We start from the raw sequence: 27,707 nt of genomic DNA on the forward strand, positions 1-27,707 counted from the left end.
CGAGAATTGTGCGGTTAACGTTTTTTTATTTTTTTTTTACTACTTTGGTAAAAAATTTCTTTTGAGAATAATCTCGTAAATTTGATGATAATGAGTGAAATTTTTCTTTCTTTGAATAAAGTGGGATGAAAAAGTAATTGATTTTATTTCAATGAGTGATTCGGTTAACAATTGGCTTTAGAAAATTATGTTGAAAAGAAGTTTTTATATCAATCATATATAAATTTTTATATATGTTATTTTTAATAAATTATCAATATTTATTGATGTTTTATAATAAATTAATATAAAATATCAATAAAATAAATAAAAAAATTAAAAATTAAAAAAATAATAAAAATTAATATTAAAATATTAATATTAATAATTATTTGTTATTTTTATTAATAATAATATAAATAAATTTCAACATAATGATATTTATTTTTTTAAAATTATGTAATAATAATTTAATTTTAAATAAAGTAAATTAATTAAAAAAAATATTTATTATAAAAACATCATTTTAATAAAATAATGTATAAAAAAATATATAAATTGATTGATGATTTAAATTAAAAATAAATAATTTATCATTACTCATAATTTTAATGAATCAATAAAAAATAACAATATTTATTTAAAATTAAATTTCAATTTTATTTTAACAATATATATAATTCTGTTTCACATTATAAAATATATTTCGATCAAAAAATAAAAAAAAATTATCAAATATAAATATATAAAATTAATTTTCTTACTCAAGAATAAAATATTTTGTTATGTTAACTTATTATTCGTTTCTTCTACAATTCATAAAAAATATTTAATATTAATTATTTAAAAAAATAATAAATATAAAAATTATTAAAAATTTATTATTTTAAGAATTAAATTAATATTGTTAAAAAAATAAAAATTAATCATAAATTTTTTATACTCAATATTTTAGATTTTTTAATAAAAAATAAAATTATTTTTTTTAATTAATTTTTAACATTTTTTCTACAAAAAAATAATAATATTAATAAAATATACAATTTTAATTTTTTAAAAAATTATTTCCGTTTTTTCAAAAATATTAAATATTAAATAAAAATATTAAATTAAATTTTTTTTATAAAATTAATTAATCTTAATAAGTTTTCTTAAATTAAATTTTTATATATTTTTAGTAAAATAATTAAAAACTCATGCGTCACAAAAATATAAAAACAAATAACTTCAACACCTAACACACGACGAACCTTTATTTACCTTGTAGAAGTTTAAATACATATTTACCTTTGCAATAGAAATTTTTATTATTTGCATTTCTACCATTCATTATTGATTTAGACATCATTTCTAGTGCCACCTTAAACATTTTCATTTAAAATTCAGTAGCGGTTTTTTACACCTTTGAACATGTTGCATGCAAATCGTAAATATTTGCATAAAAAAACACACTTTTTGCATTCATAAAAATTTTTTTCATCAGAATTTCTCATGGAACCGTAAAAAATTAGTGTTACCTAAATACCAATTCATCTTTAATAAAGAAAAAAAATAAAATAAAAAAAATCAATGATTTTTATAACAAACAAAACAAAGATAATTACAAATGAAGATAATTTATTAATTAACGGTCCAGAATTTCTAACGCATTTTTTATTGTTTTTTTTTTATTTATTTAATTTGCTCAACGGATTTAATTCTCGAAAGTTATTTCTTTAAAAAAAATATTTTTTTTTATTTACATTGATAACATGGATTACATGGATAAAAATATTGACATGCGTGACACACGCACCATAATTATGGTATCGAAAAAAAAATCAAGTGAAAATTAGCATTTTTGTACAAAAGAAATCAACACACGACAGAAATAATCAATCAAAAATAATCAAAAAATCACGTCAAATCGATCAAAAAGCCGACGAAGTCGAATGAAAGCGAAATTCTTCGTATTCCGTCTTTACCTTTAATTTACATTTAATAACATCCATCGTCTATTGTGATTGTTTGACCTTTCGTTCTCGTCTGTTGTTGCTACAATAAGAGAAAGAAATAAAAATAAAATATTATTTTTTTGTAATAAATCCGTGATTTAATCAAATTTCAAATTAATTCCGCTAAAAATGGGTCAAATTTTGTTCCGGTGTGACATTTATTGGTCGTTAACATTTTAATTACTTTTTTTTTAATTCAACGAGACGCCTTAAATTTTTTTCTTGAAGCTCAAACGAAACTGAAAATTTTCTTTTTTTAATTTTATTTTCTGGTACAGTGAACAACGAACACATTCTAACACTTTTTTGAATAATTTCGACAATTATTCGGCCAATTGTCTTTAAAACAAGAGAAAAAAATGAAAAAAACACAAGCGCGACGACGATCAATGTCAATCATTAGCATAATAATGAAATTAAAACTTCTTCATTTTATTTTTGAATTTATTTTTTTTTCGTCGATTCAATTATCATTCATGACTTTTCATGCTTTGGTACGTGGAACGTTGCGGTGGTATGGGACAATTGACCACAAAGTGGTTGAATATGGTTGAAAATTTCTCCCACACTTTTTTTTGTAGGTCAAAAAATAAATTTGTATGCAAGGTGGCGTTTCACTTGTGGAGTGCGAATTGAGACAGTTTAATGTTTTTGTTTTGTTTTATTATTATTATTTTGATTTGGTTTAAACAAAAAAAAAAAAAATAAAAATAAATGCTAATAATAGGTTTCAATTTCTTTTTAAAATATTTTAATTAAATTCGCATTTAATTTGGTAGGTTTCCGGTTTTCGCTTTCAATTTCATGATAAAATTTCAAATAAAAGTAAATGGAAAATTTTTTAAAAGTATTAAAAAAGGATTAAAATAAAAAATATATGTTGATAATTTATAAATTTAATATTAATAATATTTAATAAATGAAATTTATAAATAACAAACTTTAAATTTACAAAAATATTAAAAAAATATGATAAATAAATATAATTATTATATATTTTTATACTTAAATTATTAAAAAAAATATTTATGAAAAATATTATTTATAATATTTATATAAAAAATATTATTTATAAATTATAATAAATTATAACTAAATTATAATATAAAATATAAATTTATAAAAATAATATATTTTATAAAAAAAAATTCTAAAAAATTTATAAAAATTTTATAAAAAATATTATTTATAATATTTTATAATTATTTAATAATTTTGTATTTATTAAATTATACTATTATTTTTAACAAACATTATGAAACTATTGATAATATATTCAATTTATTTGAAATTTATTTAAATAAAAAATTAATTTTAAACTAAATTTTATTTTGTTTTGTGGAAAAAAAAATATTAATTTTGGGAAATTATAAAAAAAACTATTAAAAATAATAATAATATTTTATATTATATCTATGTTTAGTATTAATATATTATTTATTATTATTTATTTATTATTAATAAACATTATTTTTTTTATTTATTTATTTATAAAATTTTATTTATTGATTTATATTTATAAAGTATTAACATATATATTTATTATTTCTTTTAATTTTTTTTAAATAATATTGATGTAACTTTAATGTATCTTTAATTTTATAATATTACATGTATAAAAAAATAATAAAATTAAATTTAAATGAAGAAGAAACACCTGATTAACTTTTAATAAATAATCAAATAATAAGCATTTGTTGTTTAATTTATAAAAAAAATATTTATTATTAAATTTGTTTATTATAAAAAATAATAATAAATTTATTAGTCTTATCTAAGTTATTATTAATTATGTTATGTATTATTAAATTATAATATAATTTATGTAACTAGAACATTTATATAAAAATTATTTTTTAAGTTTAAATTTTAATATTTATTTATTTATTTTAATAAAAAAAAAATTATTACAACGAAGAAAAAAATAAATTTATAAAATAAGAAACGAAATTTTTGTTATAATTTCTTTTATTTTACAAGATTTGCTCATTAATCTCCTCATTAAGGTAAGTTTGATATATATCTTTAACATGTCTTAATACAAAAGTTAACATTACCCAGACGCAGTTCAGTGACCCGTAAGATAATTAAGTGATGAGAAAAATCATCTCTAGGTCAGTAGTATTCATGAAATTTATTAAAAATTTAAATAAAATCACAACTTTTTTTTTTAAATATTTTTCATAATTAGACCATAAAACTTTTCTCTCTCAAGGCATGTGCTCCAAAAATTGCACCTTTTCTAGAAATTTATAATTTTACACACATGACTCATAAAGAAATTACCGAAAACACTTTCTTGCATGACTAACAAACCTAATCAAATCATCAAAAAACGCTTTATGCATAAATTTCGGTGGACGGCGGTCATTAATCCAGTGAGAAACGAAGATTTAGACGTTAATTGTGATGAAGCCATAAAAAAAAGCGAAAACATACCGCACGCACATTTCTTCTAAAACACAAAAAAACTACCGCGATGGGAAATGTTTTGATTTTATTGTTGTTACTTACAACGTTCGCACATAAAATTACAAATAAATTTTTTTTTCATATAAAATTACCGAAAAAAAAATTTTTTTTTTTATAAAATAGACAATTATTTAAATAACAAAAACATGCGAGATTTCACTTTTTTCTGTCTTCTTGACAAGATTTTAATTTTTTTCTTTTAATCCATTTCCGGATTGTCATCACATTCGTCGTCATTTTCGTCGTCGGACAACTCCCGGACTTCAAAAACGTCGGTATTATTGAGATCTGGTTCGATGTCGCAGCAACCTTTCTTCTTCCGGATCAAGTCACCCCACAAAAAGTCCTTTTCGCATACGGGACACGAGCCTTGCACCGGAATAACTTGTCCTTTGTTCTCGTTTCCTGCCTTTAAAAACACTTCGGCGAGACAAATTACGTGAGAAACGAGTTTGCAGCTCGAATTGAGGCACGTGATCATCTCTTCCAGCGGTTTTTCGATGACATTGTCGCAAATATCGCAAAATTGAACAGTTCCTTGTGACGAAAGGATGTCTTGATCGACGTTTTGTGCCTTTCTTTTGCACGTGATGCGACCAAAACGGATCGCCATGTGCAGCGGAGGCACGCGTTCAGCAGGAAATTCGGTGTGATGATCGTCACTGAGCCATTGGATGGTGAGAGGAAGACGAGTAAAGGGGCAAACTCGAAGCATTTCCGATAAAATTCGCAAGTGATGCTCGAAATGTGACTCTTTGGGACGTTTTTTGTCGATTCCGGGGATGTGACGTAAGATTCGGGATTGACCAGGTTTCTGCCATGCCCATTCAAACTGTAAAAATTAACAATTAAGAACTTTTTTTTAATTGAAAATGAAGAAAATTACTCGTAATGCCGCAATTTTGTTTGGAAATCCATGAATTATCATCACCATGACCCTAAAAAGTTAAAATTTTCAAGAGAAAATTTAAGAAAATTTCGATTAAAGCATACCAAGGTCCCCTATTTGAAGTCTTTTTGGCTCCTCCAAAGTCTTTTCCGCGATTGTGTTGGGTTTCTCTTCTGTTTGGGTTGACTGTGAATCCGATGTAGCATCTGAAAAATTTATTTTTTGCATTTTTAAAGGTTTATATTGCTTGTCATGGTTAAATTACCTGTTTTTGTATCTCGGATTCTCGCTTTTACTCACAAGGCAGTAAACTCCGAAGAAGTCTTCCTGCACAAGGCTCATTTTTTCTTCAATTTTTTCATGAAATCCGCTCAAAAATCAACTTTAATGAAATCCGCTCAAAAACTCGGAGCTGTAGGGTGACCAGATGTTTTCATAATATTTCGGATTTATAATTTTTTATCAATTTTTTTAAGTTTTTGGGCTTAAAAAATGTGATTTTTTACAATTTTTGATCACTTCTTATTAAAATTTGTACTTTTTGCAAAGTTTTTTTTGTACATTTGCAGATTTTAACTAAAAATTTTGTCAGTATTTGTACTTAAAAATGATCTAAATTTTTTTTTCATGATTTTCACTGAAAATTATTTTTAAAATAATTTTTTTATTAAAATTTATGATTAAAAAATATTTTAAACTTTAAATTTTTTTTTAATAAAGTTAAATTATTAAAAATAAAATAATTAATTATTGAATTAATAAAATTAAAAATTAGTAGATTTTTTGAATTTCTACAAAAATAAATTTTAAAAATAAAAATTAAGAAAAAAATTTATTTAATAAAGTGAAATTATTAAAATAAAATAATTAATTTTTTTGAATTAATAAAATTAAAAATTAGTAGGTAGATTTTTTGAATTTCTACAAAAATGATAAATTTTATATAAATAAAAATAATTTTATTTTAAAAAGGTGAAGAAAAAAATTAAAAAATATTACCAAAATATTTCCAAAATCTTTGATTAAATTTTTTAAATTAAGGTAATCCAAATCAAATAAAAATAAATTATTTTACACAAAATTGTAAGAAAATATAATTAATTTTTTTAATTTAAAATTTTTTTAAATATTTTTAATTTTTACAAAAATTTATACTTAAAATTATTATTTTTTTTTTCAATTATTTAGAATCTTTTGAAAGATTTTCAGTCAAATTTTCTAAAAATTTAAATATATTTTCTTACAATTTTTTTGTAAAATTTCGATTATCTTAAAAAATTAAAAAATAATTTTAGTTCATTTTTTGTTTCAAATCAAAATTTTTTTGTAAATTTTTTATAATTTTAAAATTAAAATTATTTTATACTAAATTTTACGTTTTTTTTATTTTATAAAATTTATTAATTAAAATTATTAAATTTAATCGTCTAATTAAAAAATTGCTTAAATCTCATAGAAAATCATAAAAAATTAAAAAAAAATTTTTTTGCTCCCTTTTAAATTTCAACACACTGGTCACCCTAACACAGAACTGTCATTAAAAACGCCCAAAACAAAAACAACAATTTTCAATCAAAAACAAAATATTTTTCCCTTCGTGTTTTCGTGGAAAATCGCCCGTTTACACCTTCCCACATTCGTGAATTCATTCAAAATTCAATGCCTGCACAAGCCTCATTGTGTTTGTTGCGTATTGAAATCATAGAATCCGAAAATTCGACCGTAGACGAAGGTAACTACTGATTTTCACTTTCATTCAAAAAAATCCTTCTTTGTCTTTTTTTATTCGTCTGTCTGACGCGCAGTTCTCGGTCAAGGCAAAAAAAAATTAATTTTTTAAAAAAATTTTTTCAGAATCTACAAAGCGTTTGAGTTTGACTGAAGCGGCGGCAATTTCATCGGAGACAGTTTCAATGGCTCGCGTGCTAAAAGAGCAACGGGGACAACGAAAACCTCGCGAAATCTCAATCGAGACATACACAAATCGTCTTTCCGAGTCGGAATCCTTGGGAGTTTTGCCGAAAAATTCGTCGCGGGAACATACGCCGTTGGAGGATCATCAACCGTTGTGCGATGGACTCGGCGAAATTAACTTTTTCTCTGGAAATCCCTTCGTCGAATGCACCAAGGGCATTTTGCACTTTTACAAAAGCAAGTAAGTGGTGACTCATCGTGAAAAATTATCGATTTTTTGAGGATTTTTTGTTATTTTTAGCGAAAGAACGGAACTACGTGAGGGGATTTCAACAATGTTGTGTTTGTTAGCGGTCCCTACAACGCTCAGCTGTCACGATATTTTGAATTTTGTGGCGCCCTGCCAAGCTGTGATCTCGCACGTGCGAATAATTCGTGACGGGAGTCCCAACCAGTTCATGGTTTTGCTGGATTTTCGTACTATTGAAGCGGCTTTCGAGTTTTATCAGACTTTTAACGGGGCGCCGTACAATTCTCTTGAACCGGATTCCTTATGTCATGCCGTTTGGGTCTCAGGCATCGATTGGGGACATGATGGCACGCCTCCCCCAGGACATACGGAGCTTCCTACATGTCCCGTGTGTCTCGAACGCATGGATGAGTCCGTTGACGGGGTGCTGACAATTCTCTGCAATCACGCTTTCCACGCTGGTTGCCTCAAAAATTGGGTAGATTCGACGTGCCCCGTTTGCCGGTACGTTCAAACGCCCGAAATGACCGAAAGTAACGTTTGCATGGAGTGTGAAGGTGCCGAGGGACTCTGGATTTGCTTGATTTGTGGTCACGTGGGCTGCGGACGATACCAAGGAGGACATGCCGCATCCCATTTTCGGTCGACAAACCACACGTACGCCTTGCAACTTGGCACAAATCGCGTTTGGGACTATGCCGGAGACAATTTTGTGCATCGCTTGTTGCAAAGTAAGACAGATGGCAAACTCGTAGCCACCCAATCGCCCGAAGAAGGCGGCGAAGAGAAAGTTGACTCGATCCAACTCGAGTTTACGTATTTGTTGACGCAACAACTCGACGCGCAACGCGAATATTACGAAGAAAAACTCGAAAGACTCGAATCGATGATAATTTCCGCGGGGCAATCCAAACAAATTGAGCTGGAAAAGGAAAAACAAAAGAACGAAAAGTTGGAAAATGAAATCCAGACACTTGCCAAGGACAAAGCGGCGTTAGAGAAAAAAGTTACGCATCTCTCGACGAAACTAGGAAGCGTTTTGCGTGAATTGGCGGAAGAAAAACAGTTCAACAAGACATTGCATGCGAACCAAATGTCCTGGCAGACCAAATATAACGCGCTCGAGCAAAAATATCAAGAAAAAGACGCGGAAATTACGGAATTGAAGGAGCAAGTGCGTGACTTGATGTTTTTCATGGAAGCCCAAAACACAATTTCAAAGTCTGACTTGAAAGAGGAGCTCGTTGAGGGATGCGTGACCGTTGGAGATCCCTCCCCAACATCATCAAAGACCAAAAATCGTCGCAAGAAGAATAAAAATTGAATGAATTTCGTAATTTAAAAAATTATATTTAAATAATAATCGTACTTTGTATTAAAAATTTAATGGAAATCAGTGATTTGAGTATTTTTATTTTATATTGACTGAGACATAAAAAGGGAAATATCACACACAAGAAAAATATCTACAAAAATGTCTTTTTTTTCGGGACATTTGTGCCTAATCTATGCAAATCACATAATTTTCTGAGCTATTCTTGTCTTAAAAGCTAATTTTTAGACAATTTCCGTTACAAATTACGTTTTCATAAATTTTTTCGTGGAAAATTTAATCATTTTTTGCATGGGCTCTGTCCGTAGACTGCTAAAAATGAATAAATTTTCGATTTTAAGGTGAGTTTAATTATTAAAAATGTTTCATATTTTATACAAATTATTTTTTTAATATCAAGTTAGAATATTTAATGGTCATTTTTTGTCGAAAATTTATTAAATTAATTTATTAATTAAATTAAATTAATTAAAATTAAAAAATGTTCGTCATATTTTATCGTTTTTTGACCAATTATGAAATTTTTATTTTTTTTTTTGTAAATTAGACCGCTTTAATTTTTTATTAAATTGTTTTATTTTTTAATAAAAATCTTATAGAACAAATTATTAAAAAAATTTATAAAAAAATTAAAAATTTAATTTTCTTGATTAATTTTTTTTAAGAATTTTAAATTTATTTTCTTTAAAAAAATATTTTTATTTATTTTATTTAAAAAATTTTGTTATTTTTTTCCATTTTTTTTTTTTAATTTCGAATATCTTAAATAAGTTTTGCATTCTAACGTTTTTTCGTCCTTAAAAAATATTTATTATTTTTTTTTTTTTATTAATTTTTTTATTTTTTTTAATTTTATTTTAATTAATTTTTTTTTTTAATTTAATTAATTAATTTTATATTTAATTTTTTTTTAAATTTTAATTAATTAATTTTTTTTTAATTTAAAAATTATTTTTTTAATTAATTTAATTTATTTTAGTGAATTAAAATTCAGGCGACAAAATTTAAGGTCAAAAATTTTTTTTTTTTTTAAATAAAAAAAAATTAGCGATTTTTCATCAATTTAAGAAGGATCTTTATAAAAAAATATTTTTTTTTTCATATTTCGGACTAAAAATTATTTTTACCAAAAAATTTAGAGTCATAATTAATAAATAAATATGAAACATTTTTTATAACTGGACTTTAAAAAAAAAAGAAAAATTTTTAAAAATCCATTTTTTCCTCTTCAATTTCATTACTCAACCAGAAAAATTGTCGAATTTCATCCTCGCTCGAGGGTCTACAATGCTCTGGTTGCGTCTCACGTTCTTCCAGAATGCGATCACGAATGGATTTCATCTTATTTCGATTTCTTTTAGCTGCTTCCTTAAAATCTAACATCGTTTGGGGATAATGGATGCCAATAATGCACTCGTATTCTTGTTGAAGGCTCATTGGGGCTTTCCATGGTTCATGACTAAAAGTAAAAAAAATTGAATTAAATTCATAAAAAAATTAAAAAATAAGGTTTTTACATGTATTCTTTGGGATAAAGTCTCAATTCGGGCACATATCGTTTAATATATTCGCCATTCGGGTCCAAACGCTTTCCGAAACTAACGGGACAATTCACCAAAGAAGAGTCTAAGAGCTTCTCGAATGCTGAGGATGACACCCACATCCAATTTCCGGCACAAACGGACCAATCAGCGTCAAGTTGGTACTTTAAAAAGTGATGGAGGCCTTTTTCCCAAGAGATCCAGAGGGCGCCACGTGTCAAAAAGCTAAAAATATTTTTTTTAATTAAAAAAAATTTAAAAATTTCATGAAAAAAATTTTCTTACGTGGCTGTAATATTCCGTAAAGTGTGATGAATCCATCCCTCGGCCAGCAATTGACGCATCGCAGCATCAATTAACGGAAATCCCGTCTTTCCTGCCTTCCATCGTTCAAAACTTCCGTCTTTGGGATCGTACCACGGAACGTTCAAACAAATTGGATTCCCCTCAATTTGCGCATAATTCAAATTTCTCACTGACATTGTGTAAAAATACTCCCGCCAAATGAGTTGTCCCGTGATATGTGGTCCCCCGGGGCATTTAACTTGAAATTTTTGCTGTGCCCGTTCAAACAAATCGTGAATCTCCCAATAAAACTTCCGCACCGAGAGACATCCGAACCGCAATGCCGGGCTCATTGACGTCGAACAATTGATAATATCGGGAAATCCTTGATTCGGCAAGTAAAAATTGTTTTTGAACGCATTTTCCTCTACTTTCAGTCTTTGGCTCAGTAATTTCAGGGCTTCGGTTTCGCCGCCAACCCATTCTTGGTACTTCAAATAGTAGTTGGAGTCCATGTAAATGTTGAAATCTTCCGGCGTCGGCATTTGATGGAACAAGTCAAGGTCAGGTAGCAAGGCGGAGAGCTTTCCGATGCGAACGTTGGTCCAGTCGACATCGGGAATTGGTCGCGGGGGATGACCAAGGGTTTGTACTGTGTGGAGCTAAAAATAGGAAAAAATGTTAAAAAATTATTAAAAATTTGTCACATATAATTTTAACGCATTTTGTTGAAAATTTTTAATTTTTTCGCACAATTTACAAATTTTAACCCAGTTAACATTTTTAATTTTAACCCTAATGCACATTTTTAATTAAAACTAAAAAAAAAATTAATCGCGTTTCGTAAATTTTTAAGAAATAAATATAGCCCAGTGCATATTTTAAAATTTTATCCCAGTTAAAACTTTAAAAATTTTACTGATTGAAAAATATAAATTTTTGACCCACTGCAAATTTTTAGTTTTCAGCCCAATGTACATTCAATTATCTAGCCCAGTAAATATTTTTAATTTTTTACCCCAATATACATTTTAAATTTTTGAACTAAAGCAAATTTAATTATTCAACCACGTGACCCAATGCACATTTTTGATTTTCATGCTAAATCCTACATTTTTATCCTGATAAAAATTTTAATCTAATGAAAATGTTAATTTTTTGCCCCAGTTATCATATTCAAAAACCTGAACAAATGTTAATTAATTTATTCGTACCCAGTAGATATTCGAAAATTTTCATCCCAGTGTACAATTTAAATATTCACTCGAATAAACATGATCAAAAAGGTGAACTAAACTTAAAAAAAATCTCAGTGCACATTCTAAACTTGTATCCCAGTTTACATTTAAAAATTTATCCCATTAAAAATTTTAAGTTTTTAACCTAATGCACATTTTCAAGGTTCAAAACAGTAATTTTAAAAATTTAACCCCATTGGACATTTTAAATTTTCCTCCCAGTGTGCGTTTGAAATTTTCTTCCCAATGAACATTTTTATTTTTTCATCCCAATGCACATTTTAAAAATTTTCCCTTCAAAATTCGTTAAAAATTCAAAATAAAAATTACTTACAAACATCTGATATGTCAACGGAGCCACTCCGCCATTCGCATCAATAATTTCATTTGGATTCCACAATGTATGACTAACTTTTTCCACAAATTCCACGCCAATATCCGAACACAATCGTGCCACCCTTTCATCTCTTGCCTGCCAAATCGGTTCGCAATCCTGTTCCAAGCACAATTTCTTAATGCCGAATTCCTCCCACAACCGTCGAAAAATCGTCACTGGATCTCCGCGAAAAATGTACAACTGCCCGCCAAGCTTGCGAAATTGGTTATCCAAATCCTGTAAGGCTTCAATTAAGAATTTCATCCGATTATATCCAACCACTTTTGTGCCTGCAAAACAATGTAAAAACGTGTCAATAACTCGTTTAATTATTCATTGCAGCGAAAAAAAAAGTGTTGACGACGGCTTTGATGTGAAAAACTCGAGAAAAGAGGAATGAGAGGTAATTAAGTGCTTTTCGATAAATTGTAGAACGGTGAGTAACCATTTAATGAGAACTGCTCCAATTTTGCATGCATCATCACACACACGAGATGTGACGAGACGAATGAAGGAAGGGTGAAATATGAAAATTGTTTAATCTTCATTGTGATGCATGTCTAACACGGAGCTTGTGTGAAAATTGTTATTAATGGATAAAGTCGTTCATTGTTCTAGACTTTGACATGGAGACTTCAGGTTCAAAGTTCAAAAGCATCGTTTTTCATCACAAATGGCAAAAATTCATGGAAAGTCCAAAAAACTTTTTTTTGTCTCTTAATTATCGTTTGGTTCGTTATGGAAACTGATTGGATTTGTGACATTATGAAAGAAGAGTATTAAATTTCCATGAAAATTATGATGAACCTACATTTTTTAGGTAATAGTTCAATAAATTTTGAAGGTTTCAGGAAAAATTCGTTAGAAAATAATTTTTGTAATTTTAAAAAAATATATAAGTTAAAAATTAATTGATAATATTTTTTAGAATTTAATAATTTTTATAATTAATTTTTATTTTTTTAAATATTTAATTAATTCATAATTAATTTTAATAATTTATAATTTTTTAATAAAAATTTTCAAATATAATATTTATTTTTATTTTTTTTGTAAAAAATTTAGGCAAAAACTTAAATAATATTTTTTTAAATAAATTTTTAAATTATATATTTTTTGTTTATAATTTTATTTTTTAAACCAACGTTTTTTTATTAACTTATTAATAATTAATTAATTTATAAAAAAAAAAAAATTAAAAAATAATTTTTAGTACAAATTTAAAATTATAGAATTTTAAACTTTTTGTATTAAATTTAGTCAAAAACAAAAAAAATTAAACTTGACTTAATTAAATGTTTTTTATGAGATTTTTCAATTTTCTAAGTGGTTTTCATAATTTAAAAGCATTTTTTTAAAATTCAGGTCAGGATCTTTGTGTGTTTTCTTTTTCATTATCATTAATTAATTTGCATAAGTTCTTGTTCTAAATACTCTTTATTTTCTTGACATACTTTCAAAGTTTCTTAAGATGACTTGTTTACATCCAGTAATTTACTCAGGTGTTAAAAAATAATAATATTATATGTATGTTCTTATTAATTGATATATTTAATAACTTTAAATATTATACTAAAAAAAGTTACATTATTTTATTAATAATAATTAATTTAAAATTTGTTGATTTTTTAAATTTTATATGTTTTTTTGAAAATTCATCTAAATTTCTATTCAAAATTATTATTTTATTACATATTTTACTTTTATTATTTCACTATTTATTTTTTAAATGTTTTAAATATTAATTTATTAAAATAAAAATCTTTAATTAATTAAAATAAAAAAATTATAATTAACTATAATAAAATAAGAAAATATCATTTTCATTGAAAGATTTTGAAAATATTACAAAGAAATAAAAATTTGTATTTTCGCCCATAACAACATCAAAAAGACAATTTTTCCTTATTTTTTTAAATATATTTATACTGATATCGAAGATTTTTCATAATGTATAAAATTAAGTGCATAAGATGCCAAAAATAAATTTCTTTATCAAACTGCTTTTTGTAAATTTTTGTAATATTAAATGTAATTACAGAAACCTTTTAAAGACACATTTTACTTAGTCGACTTTTTGTGTCATTAAATTTGCATCTAATGAAAGCTAATAAAAATTACACGAAAATATTAAGTACATTTTTCTTTAAATTATCAATTTTATTATATATGTTAACAACATAACTTTAATTAATTAATAATTATTTTATGAATTTTATTTTTTAATTAAAGAATCAAAAATTAGTAAAAAGGTAATTTTATAAAAAAAAACAAATTAACAAATTAAATAAAAAACTACAATTTTATAAAAAAAAATCATTAGAATTATCCGTTGCTATGGAATATCTTTAAGAAATCCACAGAGTATTAAACCTAAGATTATCCTTGTTAGAATAACGTGATTGAAATGTCCGGAAATATTTATTTAATGAAAATAAGGGAAACTGTATATTTATTTATTTTTTGTTTCGCATTTCCTCCCCCATCAATTTTGTTAAAAAATCATAAATGCGTAAGGAATGCGTATTGAGTAACTTATAAATAATAAAAAAGTTAAAAAAAATATTTTTTTTAATATTGATTGAATTTTTTTTATTCATTTTAAAAATTTTAAGGTTTCATTTTACTTTAAAATGCAAATAAATAAAATTTTGCTAATATTTTATTTTTCTAAATAAAAATCAAAGAAGATTTTTTTGTTAACAAAGACCAAAAAAAATTAATATTTTTTTTTTTCAATACAATACAATAATGTTTTATTCGTTTGACTTAATTTACATGAGCTGACTATACTTAAGTTACATACATAATTTTATAAACTTTTAAAGGGACTCTACAAAGGCACAGATTTTAACAATAAAGGATATCACAATAAATAGAATACTTAAAACTAATTATTTTTTTTCAATAATTTAAAAATAAATAAAAAAATGAATAAAATAATTTATTATAATTAGGCCGCTCCAAATGAAACTCAATAGTTTTGTCCAAAATTTTTGAAATAAAAATGGGGGGAGGGGGCAAAAAAAAAAATAAAAAATTTTGAAATACTCTTTTTCATACAAAATACGAAATTTTTCAAAAATTTTTGATCGTTAATAAATATTATTATTGTTTTGAGTTTTTTACATTGATATTTGTGTATTAAAAATTGATTTAAAACAAAATTAATTAAAATTGAAAAAAATTAATATCATAAAAATAACTGTCAAAATTTTTTTGAAAAAAAAAATCAATAATTTTCATGAAAATTAATTTTTAAAGAAAATTTTATGTCAAAATACACTTTTAATACAAAAGTTTTAAAATAAAAATTTTCTTGAAAAAAAATAAATAAAAATAATTAAAATTTTTAACTTTTTTTAATTTAATATTTTCGAAAATAAAATGGGGCATAAAATAAAACTATTGAGTTTCATTAGCGGCCTTAAATAATATTTAAAATTAAATATTTTTAATATAATTTTTAATTAATAAAAAAAACAAAATATAATATTTAAAAATTATTGAAAAAAAATTATAAATTAATTATTAAGAATTAAATTTTTTACTAAAATTTTCCATAAACATTTAAAACTTTTATCTAAACATCTTAAAAAATTAACCTTAATTTTTCCTCATTTAATTTACCGAAAATGAATCTCTTATGTGACACTGATTATAAAACTGATTAAATAACTTCTCATTAATATATCCAGAAAATTTTCCTGAACTTATAAATAATTTTGATTACAAGATCACATTCTGAATAGTAAAATAGTTTCTCAGGTTTCACACATTGCATTGAGCTAAATTACTATTCAGTTATGCACACCGTATTACATGCGACCTTAATAAATAAATGAATGAACAACTTCACTTGTCATAAATTTTCATAAAATTTTCCCTTTATGTAATTTATTCGTAAATTATGCATTTCTCCGTTATTTTTCATGACCAAATTTTAAAATTCATTTCACATCATTTTACGGAAGAGGACAAAAAGAGGAACAAAGTCCCGTGACAGCTTGTCTAATGCATTCAAAAAGTTTAATTTTAAAACATTTCTATTCAATATTTATTTATCTGCATAAAAAAGTAAGTCATACACGTGACTTTACAATCGAAACCATACAAGAGTTCTCGTCAGTTGCATATGTGCATGACTACGTAACGACGCGTCATAAAATTTATTTGCACGGAAAAACACGTGACTTCCCTTTTTTTTTGCTAAAAATATAAATATTCATACCTGAACTCTCCCCATCGAAAATGAAAACAGGTAGGAGATGCACGATGCCGTTCGATGTGGGTCTCATTGCTTCTAATAAAGCCGGATTATCGTGGATTCGGAGACCTTTTAATTAAATTTTATTAAATTTTTTTTAATTAATTTATGATTATTTCGCAAAAATTACCGTGTCTGAACCAAATAACGTTGTAAATATCCATTTTTACGTTAAATATTTTTTTTTTGTTCTCTTTTCACACAAAAAAAGGATTAAACCCTTTTTCCTTGTTTATTTAATATTTTCTGCTTCAAATTGATTAATAATTGTTCACTCGAGTGTCTTTCATCATTTAATTCTTTTTTTTTCACAAATTTCAACTCAATTTAACAAAAGGTAATTTTTTCAATTCTTACGGGTTCTTAATCACTCCAATTAGAGAAAAAGCACAAATTAATTGCTAAAATGATTCGCGGCGGAACGAGAACAGCTGAAAGAAGACGTGCGACTGTTCACGGCAAAATCTAAACCCCGAATGAGGAATTTTTATCAATGAATCGTTTATTTGTAGGGAAAATTCTGTACGCAACGCAACTTCGGATGATGTCGTCACTCGGTGCCGAGTCGTAAATATTTACGTAAAAATTATTATAGAAGCCCTATACTGTGAATCATCTGTTATGCAATATATGATAGATCTGTATCAACAACTTGTTGCGGGCGTCTGTATTTAATATACCTAATAATCATAACGGGAATGAATTGCCTGGAAATGTATACCTACCTCTTAAATAATTGTCAAAAAAAAAAAATTATCATCTTGGCAACCAGTGGATTTATAAAGTGAATAAATTTAATTATTTTTTTGTCACCCTAAAAAGGAATTTTTTGAAAAAAAATAGAAAAAAGAAATTAAAAAATTTAAAAAAATATATATAATTAATTATTATTTAATTAATTAATATTTAAAAAAAAAAATAAAATTAAAGAAATAATTTTCAAAAATAATTTTAAAAAATGAGTTTTACTTAAATTTATTTGAAAAAAAATCAATATGATTTTTATAGAAAATTAATTTGCGTATTTAAATTTAAAATTAATTATTTTAAATAAATTAATTTTTATTTTTTTTTAATTAAAAATTTAATGAATAAATTAATAATTAATGAATAAATGCTTAATAAATAAAATTCAAAAAAAATATATTTATTTTTACTTGAATTTGTAAATTTCCTAAATTATTAAAAAATATAAAAAAAATATAAAAAATATTTTGAATTAATATTTTGAGTTCTATCTTTAATATTTTGTAATTTCTTAATAAAAATATATTTTCCATATTTTTTTTTTATTTTTGGAGATGCAAAAATAATAAAAAAAATATAATAATAATGAATCCCGAAAAAAATTAATTAATTTAAAATAATAATAAAATTTAAATACGCAAATTAATTTTTTATAAAATTTATATTGATTTTTTTTCAAATAAATTTAAGTAAAACTCATTTTTTAAAATTATTTTTGAAAATTATTTCTTTAATTTTATTTTTTTTTTATTTTAATTATTAATTAATTTCCGTTAAATTCTTTTAAAATTTTCACGCAATAAAATTAATTTTATTAATTTTTTTATTAATTTTTAACTCATTTTCGTTAAAAATATGAAACTTGAATAAAATAATTTATTAAAAAAAATCTTATTTTCTATCACCTAACAAAGATTTTCTTTTTAAAAAACAACAACCAAAAAAGAAAAAAAAGTTTAAAGGCACGTGTATACGGTTTTAATTCTTATTCATTATTATTATTACGCGAAAAAATACTTTTGATGTTTTTCTTACATAATTCCTTCTTTTCAAGGGTTGTTTAAAATTCCTACATTAAAAAATACATATATATTACCGAGAAATCTGAAAAAACATGTTATTATTAAATTTAAATAAATTCCACTTATGCTTGATACTTGATTCGATATTTCGACATTTATTGCCTTCATAAGTCCTTTTTCACTCGATTTTCATCCCACTCGATATCTATCAAAAACATACAAATCGAACGCATGACTGACGTCATTTGGCACACGTTTTTCGTACAAATGAGACAAAAATGATGCCAAAGACGAAATTTTCAGTACACAAGGCCGGAAAATGGGGGTGAATGATAATATTGTCTCGTTTTTGTTTGTCTCAGCATTTTTTATTTCTTTCTTATTATTTTTTTTTTATTAATTTAATATAATACAATCTTTTTTTTTAATTAATTAAATATCTTATTTGATTTTTTTTTGTGTATGTTTGTTGTTTTTTGTGTGACTATATGTTTGTTATATACGACCGAGCTTATTGCAAATTTATTTTTATTTAATTGATTTTTCTTTATATATATTGTTAATTTTTTGCGAAATAAAAAAAATTTTTTTTTCATAGTGTATTAAAATAAAAGAAAATAAAAAAAAAATATTAAAAATTGTATGTTCCGAGTGATAGAATTTTGTGTGTATTTTTTGAGTTAAATTTAAATTTATTATTATCTCAGTTTTTTTTATTACCAATTTAATTTTTTTTTATTAACAATTAATTTAATAAATTTCCAATTTTCCGAATTACATTTTTTTAAACTTTTTTTTAATATATATTTTTATTTTTTATTTTAATATTATTTTTACACCCAAGTAACAAGTAACATTTTTTGCTTATTTTTATCGCATTTTTTATCCAATAATTAAAAAGATTAAAATTTTAATATAAAAAAATCATAATTAATTGAATGCAAAATAAACATATTTATTCGATATTTTTATTAAATATATATGTTGAGTATTTTTATTAATTTATTAATAATTAATTGTCATTTCGATTATTATTTTTTTTAATGATAAAAGGAATAAATATTACTTTATAGTCGATGTTTCATCGTTCTTTTCTGGTTTAAGACACTGATAATATAATAATATATAGATCAAAAACACATGAATGCACAATTCGATTATAAATTTTTACATTCAGATTTATTTCACAAATATATATATTTTTGTATCAGAATCTCTTTTTTTATTGGTTTAGGATACTTTTTGAGAAGTCTTCATTTTTTTAATTAAAAATTATTTTTTTAATTGGGAACAAGTTAAAACGAGTAACAAACATCAAATTTGCAATTTTTTAATAATCCGACAGGACTAAATTTTTTTTTCGCGTCTCTTTTTTTTATTATTGTACAATTTTTTGGTCTGCAAACTATATTTTGTAAATATATATATATATATTGTTTTCTTTATATATATATCATCATGGCAAGTATATAATATTATAGCTTTAATTTAATCATAAAAAGAGTTTGACGGATTTTTTTGTTTGTTTTTTTTTTATTTTCTTACATTAATAGTCAATTATTTTTGAAATGTTTACAACGGAGAGAATAAGAAAAAAAAAATTAAAAATGTAGAATTAATTGCGCCCTCAAGTAATAAAAATAATAAATAAAACAACAAAAAATTTTCATTTCAATAGTATTTATATTTCAATTTTCCTTCAAATTTATATTTTATTTAGGCATACAAAATCATACATAGAGCATATACAACATAATATAATAATAATAATAATAAAAGATAATAAAATAGCTTTTCAATATTTTTTTTTTTATAATAAAAATAGTACGTAATTTTTCTTTTTTTTTAGCGAAAAAAAAAATTAAATTTGAAAAAAGACGAAAAATAGGAATTTGAGTCCTTTTTGTCTTTGGACTGTTCTTAAAAATTAAATTTTATATTTTTTTTCATCCTATATACCTAATAACAGACGACGTCCTCGACCTATTAATTTAAACATTATTTTTACGCATTACATATTATTAGATAGACAAGCTTAAAAGAATTCCATGAATTAAGAGTTGTCCAAATGATCGTCATCATTATTATTTTTTTTTTATAATTATTAATATTGAGAAATATTTTTTTTTTATTTTTAAAAAATAAATAATTTGAACCAATTTAACTATTTTTTTTAAAGCTAACTAAGCCATTTACAAAAATTAAATTAAATAATTATTTGCGGAACAAAACAAAACCCGTGTCAATATATTAAAAATATAAGAAATTATTTTTTTTCCTTAATTTTTCATGAAAAGACGAAAAAAATTTTTTTTTATGTAATTATGGTCTCAAAACTTTTTTGTTTGTTAAAAATGGGGACAGAAAATTTAATTATTATATGAACAGAAAAAAAAAATCACAATCACCTATCATTATTTAACTAAGCCGCTTTGTGGCGTAATGGCGCATAATGAGACTGGGAAAGTTAATTGTTTCAATAAAATAAAAGGATTTTTCAGTTAAAAAATTATTAATAATAAAACAGAAACCATTTTCAGCCGAATCCGATTTTTTTATATAATAATTAATTTAATAGCATCTCACTTTGTTGTTGTTGTAATTTAATTATTAATTATTCAATTATTAATTTTAAATATTATTTAACATTGTATCTATCTTGTTTTTTTTTATATACTGCATGTGTGCAAGTGTGTGTTAGTTTGATGTTCTTATCATTTGTTTCTCCTAATTAAAATTTCTTCTACAATTTTTTTTATAGATTTTACTCTTGTTTTTATATATTTATAATATTTCTACACGAATGTGTTTCGGATTTGATGTTGCGGTTGGTTGTTTTTTTTTAACCTTATTAATCCGAATCTGCACGCATTCCTTTCACTTCGCCCGTTTGACGTTGTTTATCCAATTCTTCTTTGGTCTTATCCTCGAGTGCTCTGATGTCATCCATTGTCATACCGTGCCATTTGTCCATCCAACAGAATACTTGACTGTAAAAATAATTTTTTTCATGAAATAAAGTTATTAAATTTATAAAATAATAATTTTAAAATTATTTTCAAACGAAGTTTTTGTGAATATTTTAATAAAATTATTTTTAATATTATTGTTTATTTTAATAATTATAATAATTATTTTTTTTTTAAATTTAATTTTTATATTTAATTTTTTTAAATAAATATAAAATAAATAAATTAAAATTAATTAAAAATTAAAAATAGTAAAAAAATTCAAAAGTTATAAAATTATCTAAATTAGATTTTATTTTATTTTTTAAATTTAAATTATTTAAAAATTAATTTTAAAGTTAAATATTTTTTTAATTATTAAATATTTTTTTTTGAAATTAAATTTTAAAAAATTAAAGAAAAAAAATTATTTTCAAAAAAATTAAATTTTAAAAATATTTTAATAAAATTATTTTTAACAGTATGTTTTAATTTTTTTTATTTTAATATTTTTTTTTAATTTTAAATTATTTAATTTGATTTTCCTAATTAATATATTTTATTTCATACTTTTTTCAATAAAGAAATATTTTTTTAATTTTTTAAATTAATTTTTGATTAAATTAAATATTAATTTTTGAATCAAAATTATTCCTATAATTTTAAAAAATATTTAAATAAAAAAATTGAATTTGAAATAAAAAACAAAAAAAAAATTAATTAAATATTTTTGAAAGTTTAATAATTTTTTTAATTATATTTTTTTTAAATTATTTATTAAATTAATTTAATAAATTTATTATTTAATTATTTAAATTAATGTAATTTAATTAATTTTTAAAAAAATTAAATTTAAAGTTTAAAAAAATTAATTTAGCTCTTTAAAATAAAAATTTCAAATTAAAAAAAATTATACAAACTAATTTTTAATTTTTTTTTCTAAATTTAAATATTTTTTTATTAAAAATAAATATTTTTTCAACTCACCGATGAAATACGGTAAACAGTCTTCGTTCCGATTTTTGAATGAAATTTTCTATTCTGGTTTGAAGACCGAACCACTTGAACTCGCACGTGACTAACTTGTAGCATGTCATTACCGGGGTAACATTTTTCTTCCAATCGGGACCAACGAGAGGCCCTCGACCTGTCTTTTCTGATTTGAATCTGCAAAAAAAAATTCCATTAGCAAAAAAATTAACAAGGCGCCTCCATTTGCGAGTCTTACTTTGTTGGATCTTCCGTTGGCTTGTAATCCGAGGATGAAACTGGATCGTTAGCGATGTCAATGTGGACTACTTCACGATTTTTCAGTTTCTCTGGTGGCAGTTCGTGTACCTGAATTTAATGAAAAAATTATTTTTAATTAATTTTTTATTTATTTTAATTATTTTTGAATGAAAAAAAATATTTTTTTATTATTTTTTAAAAATAGCTCTTCTAATCTAAATTTTTAGTCTCTATTTATGCAATTAATAAAAAATGTGCTAACATTTAAATTTTTTCTAATAGAAACCTTGCCTGCTTCCTTTGAAAAATTGTGAAATGTGATCCTAACTAACTATTTTTTAGTTAAAATTAGCTTAAAATAATTAAAAATCACTACAATACTTACGTTATTTTGGTCGCCAGTGTCCGGAACGTGCAGAGACTCAATAGAGATCATAAAGTTTTCCTTCATATACTTGGGATTCTGTTTCCGACCGTCAATACATTTCATCATTATCGCGAAATCCCAAATATTTTCAGGTAATTTTCAGTGCATAAACCAAAAAATAACACGTTGCGCAAAAAAACCAAAAATTTTGTGTCGGGTCAGGAATTAATGAGGTATTTTTGCATGATTGATAATGATTTTTTTGTATGAATTTGGATGTTAATCGGTTTTTTTTTTGTTTGTTGAAGCAAGCAGGCAGCATTTTTTCATATCAAACAACAACAATTGCGTATATTTTTATATATTTTTGTGTGAACATCGAAAAATAAAAAAAAAGAAAAAAATTATTAGTAAAATTTTTACATTTTTCACTTACATTTTCACCTTCACCAATATCATCCACGTGCAAGGTTTCGATATTGATGAAGAATTTATCTTCCATCCATTTAGGATTCTTTTTTTTATAAATTTTTTATGATTTTTTTTTTGTTGTCGTACACCGGAGCAGTAGAGAGATAGAAATAAAAGGTATGAAAAGTTATAAATGGAATCAATAAAAAAAATTCAGTTCATGTGTCGCTGCATATTTATTATACTCATTCGCTCATAGAGAAAGAAAAAATATAATTATATGTGACAAGCAAGAGAGACAACTTTTTTCGCCGGAAGGAATGTTGACATGGAAAAACAGAAGGAGCAGAAGCATATTTGGTATTCAAATGAGTGTCCTTTATGTTTGTCTCATATTCGTAATTTTTGTTTTTGTGCTTTATATTCTTCGTTTCTCTATGATTTTTTTTATTTGAAGATTTTTAAAGTGACGTTGAGGGGTTTTTGAAAGATAGTTGATGTCTTTCTGTTTTAAGATTTTTATGAAAAAAATTTAAAAAATATTAAAATTAATATTAAAATTGAATTAAATTAATTTTTAAAAAAATTAAATATTTTAAATTTTTTTATTAATTATGAAATATAAATTTTATTAAATTTATTTATTTAATTTTTTTATTTTTTTATAAAAAAAATTAACTAGAAAAATTTAAATAAATTCATAAAAAAATTATTAATTTCAAACAAAAAAAAATTAAATTTAAAAATTTAATTAAATTTAAATATTTAATTTTAACTTAAAGTTTTCGCCTAAACAAATTGACTTTTAATTATTTTTTTCAGTATTAATCATAAGTATTTTCATAATTAATTAAATTAAATTTTAATTTTTTTTTTAATTTTTCTAAGAACTAAAAAATGTATATAAAAATTAATAAAAGTTGACTTTGGAAGCCAAATTAGAAAAAAAAAAAATTAAATAAAATATATTCATTTTTTATAAAATTTATTTTTTTTAAATTAAATTAAAATTTAAAATTAATTTTAATTTATTTTTATTTATTTTTTTAATTTATTTAATTTATTTATTTAATTTAAATTAATTAATTAATTTTTTTTTAAATTAAAAAAATTACCAAAATAGTAAATTCTGTTTTTTTCTTCATTAAAAATGAAAATAATCAAATTTTCTTTTAAATACAATAACACAATGAAAATATATTTCATTATTCGCATCACGACAACTTTGTGACATAATTTCACATTATAACATGAGTCAAAATTTGAATAACAATTGTCACCATCTGAAAAACTTTCATGTGTCGTCCTATAAATTTTCTGCTCATTTTCCTAAAATAGTGCTTTTCTCGAAATTAATTTTGAAAATTTTCACTACTTCCGAAATGAAATTTACTCCCTCGAGTCCATTGACGTAACTTTTCTCATTTTAAACGCTTTCCATCCGCTCATTTAACTTTAAAAGACAATTTACCGGTGTCTAACTTTATTTAATTAACATTATAATGCCTACTTCCTAATAACAATAAAGTCCGTATACATGTAATGTACACAATTTTCCGCAAAACTTTTCATGCAACCTTGAGCAGCAAGTCATTGTTTTGATTGCACTGTTGCTATTTCACAAAATCAACAAATTTAACATTGCACGAATGATTGCTCAAAATACAGACTATTTCAAGTGTCTAACGAAAACTTTATGATTGACCGATAAAATTTTAATGAAGCAAGTAGTGGTTGTTTCGACTTTTTTAATAATTAATCAGGGGACGTAACCGCCACGTCGTTTTAACTAAAAAATCCCTCTTTTTTCAAATCTAATTGTGACTGACATACTTTATTAATACGTCGAAGTGGATCAATACGAAATTACGGGGAAAAAGAGGACTTACCGTGATTACTGTACGACAGTAAGGATAGGCATTCCATGCTTCCTCGTGAATCTCCAGTGAGCCTTTTGGTGCTAGCAACCGAATAAATGCGGGAACCTTAGATGCCAAATGGTATATCTTGTAAGTGTATTGCCCGGATGAGTATTTGCCGCCTGAAAAATTTTAAATTTATGAAATTTTTGCGTTAGTTAATTTTTTTTTTTCAAAAATTATCTCTGTGTATTTTATCGATTTTAAAATTTTTTGTGCTAAAAAAAATAAATTATTTTTTCTACTTGTGGAATATTTATAAATAGAATAAAAATTTAATTATATTAAATAAAATAAAATTAATTAATTAAAATTTTTTTTATTGAAAACAGTAATTTGTTTATTTCTTTTTATTAATTATTTTATTTTTAATTCTTGAATTTATGCATTTTTTTTTTAGAAGACCAGTTACCAAATATTTAATTTTAATAAAAATTATTTTTTTTAAATTTATTTTTAAAATAATTTTAAGTTTAATTTTATAAAAAAATTAATTAAATTTAAAATTGATAATAAATTATTTATTAAATAATTCAAATAAAAAAATAAATTTTTAGCAATATTTTATTTTTAATTTTTGTTTTATTTATTATTTTTTTTCAGAAGAGGAGCTACAAAGTATTTAATTTTATTAAAAATATTTAAATTTTTATTATTAATTTTTTTAAATTTATTTTTATTAAAATAATTTTAAGTTTAATATTATTGAAAAAAAAATTAATTAAATTTAAAATTGATAATAAATTATTCATTAAATTATTTAAATAAAAAATTTTCATTTCATACAAATATTTTATTTTCAAGTATTTATAATTTTTAATTATTTTTTTAGAATTATTAATTTTTAATGAAATTTAATTTATTTTTAGTTGAACTTTTTTTTAATTTTCTGACTAAATTTTTATTATTTTCTAAAAAAAATTATTTAAGCGACTAAATTTAATATTTTCATTTTTTGTCAAAAAAATTAAAATTATTTTAAAAATAAATTTAAAAAACTAAATAATAAAAATTGAAATATTTTTAATAAAATTAAATACTTTGTAACTCCTTTTCTAAAAAAAATAAATAAAATATAATTAAAAATAATTTATTTTCTCGATTTTTAAATGATTAAAAAAAATTTAAAAAAAATCTGAACTCACCTAATAACGGAAAATTATCAAAGGGTTCATTCTTGAGCACTTCTATGCCTTCTCCGCCGCCAGTTTCATTTTTTGAGACTTCAGCAACCGAATATAATTGTGCAACTTGATACTATTTCACCGCAATTAATTACATTTTGCACGAACAGGAACATAAAAAATAAATCGAGGGGAAGTCATTAATAGAATGTAAGTAAAATATTTCACTTGAATATTTATAAAAATTATTATTAATTCAAGACAGAATTAATTGAATTGATGATAAGATAATAAAAACTTTTTTTGATTCTCAATGCAAAGAAACGATTATTATCATCAATATCGCATGAGGGTGCCTCCAAACAATTTTTTTCAATTTATTTCGTTTGATGTTGAAATGCGGGACTGAGTCACCCTCATCTTTCTATTTATTTACTACTTTTGTGGCGAGACATGCAAGCAACAATTTACCTCTTCCACAGTAAGTGGCAATGTTACACGACTGCAAAAATAGAAAAAAAGAGATAATTTTAGATTTTATCCTGCGAACGTGAATTCGTGGAATTGGCCATTTCTGAATATGAGTCACTTGTCGTTTGATCATCACTCATTTCTCGAATAATTTTTTTTTTGTATCCACGTCACTAAGAGACGTGAAGCCTATTTGTGGTCGATTTTGCAACAAAGTTTCACTTTTTTTTGTATTTTTGTCACACCGAAACACGTCGGAAATTCAACAAAAGTTGACGATCATGGATATCAATGTAAAATCCTTGACCTTATTTGCGTGCGATTGAGTGAGGAAGGGGCAGCAAAACAGATTCCGCAGAAAATTACAACTTTTTAAATCATTTCTGGTCATTATTTATTTTTAGACGAAAGCACTTTTCTCATGTCAATAATCGAGAGATTGATCTTTGGTCGTTGTTTGTTGCTGTAATCACGATAATTATAATTTAGAATTTGTTTAATAATCTTGTTGTAAACGCAACGCACACACACGTTACGTACACGGGTACACGTCATTTTTTGTACGGTACGGAGCTACGAGTGAAAAATCAATGAGGCCTCGTAAATTTTTATCATGGCCAATTCCCGTGCGAATTCCATGGAGAAAAGTGTGTCATCGCTGCCACTTACAATTCCTTGATCAGCATCCTGGTCAGCGCACTATTTACAGCGTTATTTGATTAGGAAATTATTAAATGCAAAGGGCGAAAGAGGATTCAGGAGCTTTGCGTTCCGTGTTGTTTCTTCACTGACTGACTTATGACAATACGCAAGGTCAGGGATGTGACTGGCGGGGGATCCACATGCATGGGCAACACTTGTGCGGGCCTTTTGATGATTTTTTTTACTGAAAAAAAATTTTTTTGCTTGGTTTGGATTAATTTATAACAT

At 23.8% G+C, this 27,707-nt stretch overlaps 4 protein-coding genes across 5 annotated transcripts; 1 reads left to right on the forward strand and 3 right to left on the reverse strand.

Annotated features, from left to right (window-relative positions):
* Positions 1 to 4,467: 4,467 nt before the first annotated feature.
* On the reverse strand, positions 4,468 to 5,737 carry LOC134838323 (structure-specific endonuclease subunit SLX1 homolog). The gene is made up of 4 exons (XM_063853830.1): positions 5,600 to 5,737; positions 5,439 to 5,540; positions 5,332 to 5,383; positions 4,468 to 5,277 (listed from the first exon to the last, which is right to left on the reverse strand). The coding sequence occupies exons 1-4, from the start codon at positions 5,674 to 5,676 to the stop codon at positions 4,645 to 4,647; spliced, it is 864 nt and encodes a 287-aa protein (XP_063709900.1). The 5' UTR covers positions 5,677 to 5,737; the 3' UTR covers positions 4,468 to 4,644.
* Positions 5,738 to 6,891: 1,154 nt separating this feature from the next.
* On the forward strand, positions 6,892 to 8,898 carry LOC134838081 (BRCA1-associated protein). Its single transcript, XM_063853534.1, has 3 exons — positions 6,892 to 7,066; positions 7,189 to 7,489; positions 7,550 to 8,898. The coding sequence occupies exons 1-3, from the start codon at positions 6,994 to 6,996 to the stop codon at positions 8,820 to 8,822; spliced, it is 1,647 nt and encodes a 548-aa protein (XP_063709604.1). The 5' UTR covers positions 6,892 to 6,993; the 3' UTR covers positions 8,823 to 8,898.
* A 955-nt stretch (positions 8,899 to 9,853) lies between these two features.
* Positions 9,854 to 16,999, reverse strand: LOC134838088 (cryptochrome-1). Its single transcript, XM_063853548.1, has 6 exons — positions 16,669 to 16,999; positions 16,503 to 16,607; positions 12,230 to 12,561; positions 10,658 to 11,319; positions 10,349 to 10,597; positions 9,854 to 10,290 (listed from the first exon to the last, which is right to left on the reverse strand). The coding sequence occupies exons 1-6, from the start codon at positions 16,700 to 16,702 to the stop codon at positions 10,038 to 10,040; spliced, it is 1,635 nt and encodes a 544-aa protein (XP_063709618.1). The 5' UTR covers positions 16,703 to 16,999; the 3' UTR covers positions 9,854 to 10,037.
* A 3,007-nt stretch (positions 17,000 to 20,006) lies between these two features.
* On the reverse strand, positions 20,007 to 27,579 carry LOC134827285 (phosphatidylinositol transfer protein alpha isoform). 2 transcript variants are annotated; one of them, XM_063839868.1, is made up of 8 exons: positions 27,447 to 27,579; positions 26,778 to 26,808; positions 26,328 to 26,439; positions 25,153 to 25,304; positions 23,289 to 23,366; positions 22,484 to 22,593; positions 22,243 to 22,422; positions 20,007 to 21,297 (listed from the first exon to the last, which is right to left on the reverse strand). In XM_063839868.1, exons 1-8 carry the CDS (start codon positions 27,461 to 27,463, stop codon positions 21,159 to 21,161), a joined length of 819 nt encoding a protein of 272 aa, XP_063695938.1. In that variant the 5' UTR covers positions 27,464 to 27,579; the 3' UTR covers positions 20,007 to 21,158. The 2 variants fall into 2 exon arrangements, with proteins under 2 accessions (XP_063695938.1, XP_063695937.1); XM_063839867.1 differs by lacking the exon at positions 23,289 to 23,366 and adding an exon at positions 22,871 to 22,948 and having other exon boundaries at positions 20,009 to 21,297.
* Positions 27,580 to 27,707: the final 128 nt, after the last annotated feature.

This window comes from Culicoides brevitarsis, chromosome 1, assembly GCF_036172545.1.
Source record: "Culicoides brevitarsis isolate CSIRO-B50_1 chromosome 1, AGI_CSIRO_Cbre_v1, whole genome shotgun sequence".
Taxonomy (NCBI): Eukaryota; Metazoa; Arthropoda; class Insecta; order Diptera; family Ceratopogonidae; genus Culicoides; species Culicoides brevitarsis.

Bases quoted from the DNA above. Each gene is read 5' to 3' on its own strand.
- LOC134838323 (XM_063853830.1), bottom strand. From the start codon at position 5,676: ATGAGCCTTGTGCAGGAAGACTTCTTCGGAGTTTACTGCCTTGTGAGT. The intron at 5,384-5,438 runs GTATGCTTTAAT...TTAACTTTTTAG, and splicing joins ACTTCAAATAGGGGACCTTG to GGTCATGGTGATGATAATTC. The intron at 5,278-5,331 runs GTAATTTTCTTC...TAATTTTTACAG, and splicing joins ACAAAATTGCGGCATTACGA to TTTGAATGGGCATGGCAGAA.
- LOC134838088 (XM_063853548.1), bottom strand. From the start codon at position 16,702: ATGGATATTTACAACGTTATTTGGTTCAGACACG. The intron at 11,320-12,229 runs GTAAGTAATTTT...TCCTATTTTTAG, and splicing joins CGTTGACATATCAGATGTTT to CTCCACACAGTACAAACCCT. The intron at 10,291-10,348 runs GTAAAAACCTTA...TTTTACTTTTAG, and splicing joins CTTTATCCCAAAGAATACAT to TCATGAACCATGGAAAGCCC.
- LOC134838081 (XM_063853534.1), top strand. From the start codon at position 6,994: ATGCCTGCACAAGCCTCATTGTGTTTGTTGCGTATTGAAATCATAGAA. The intron at 7,067-7,188 runs GTAACTACTGAT...AAATTTTTTCAG, and splicing joins AAATTCGACCGTAGACGAAG to AATCTACAAAGCGTTTGAGT. The intron at 7,490-7,549 runs GTAAGTGGTGAC...TGTTATTTTTAG, and splicing joins TTGCACTTTTACAAAAGCAA to CGAAAGAACGGAACTACGTG.
- LOC134827285 (XM_063839868.1), bottom strand. The intron at 26,440-26,777 runs GTAAATTGTTGC...GCGGTGAAATAG, and splicing joins TGCCACTTACTGTGGAAGAG to TATCAAGTTGCACAATTATA. The intron at 21,298-22,242 runs GTGAGTTGAAAA...TTATTTTTACAG, and splicing joins CTGTTTACCGTATTTCATCG to TCAAGTATTCTGTTGGATGG.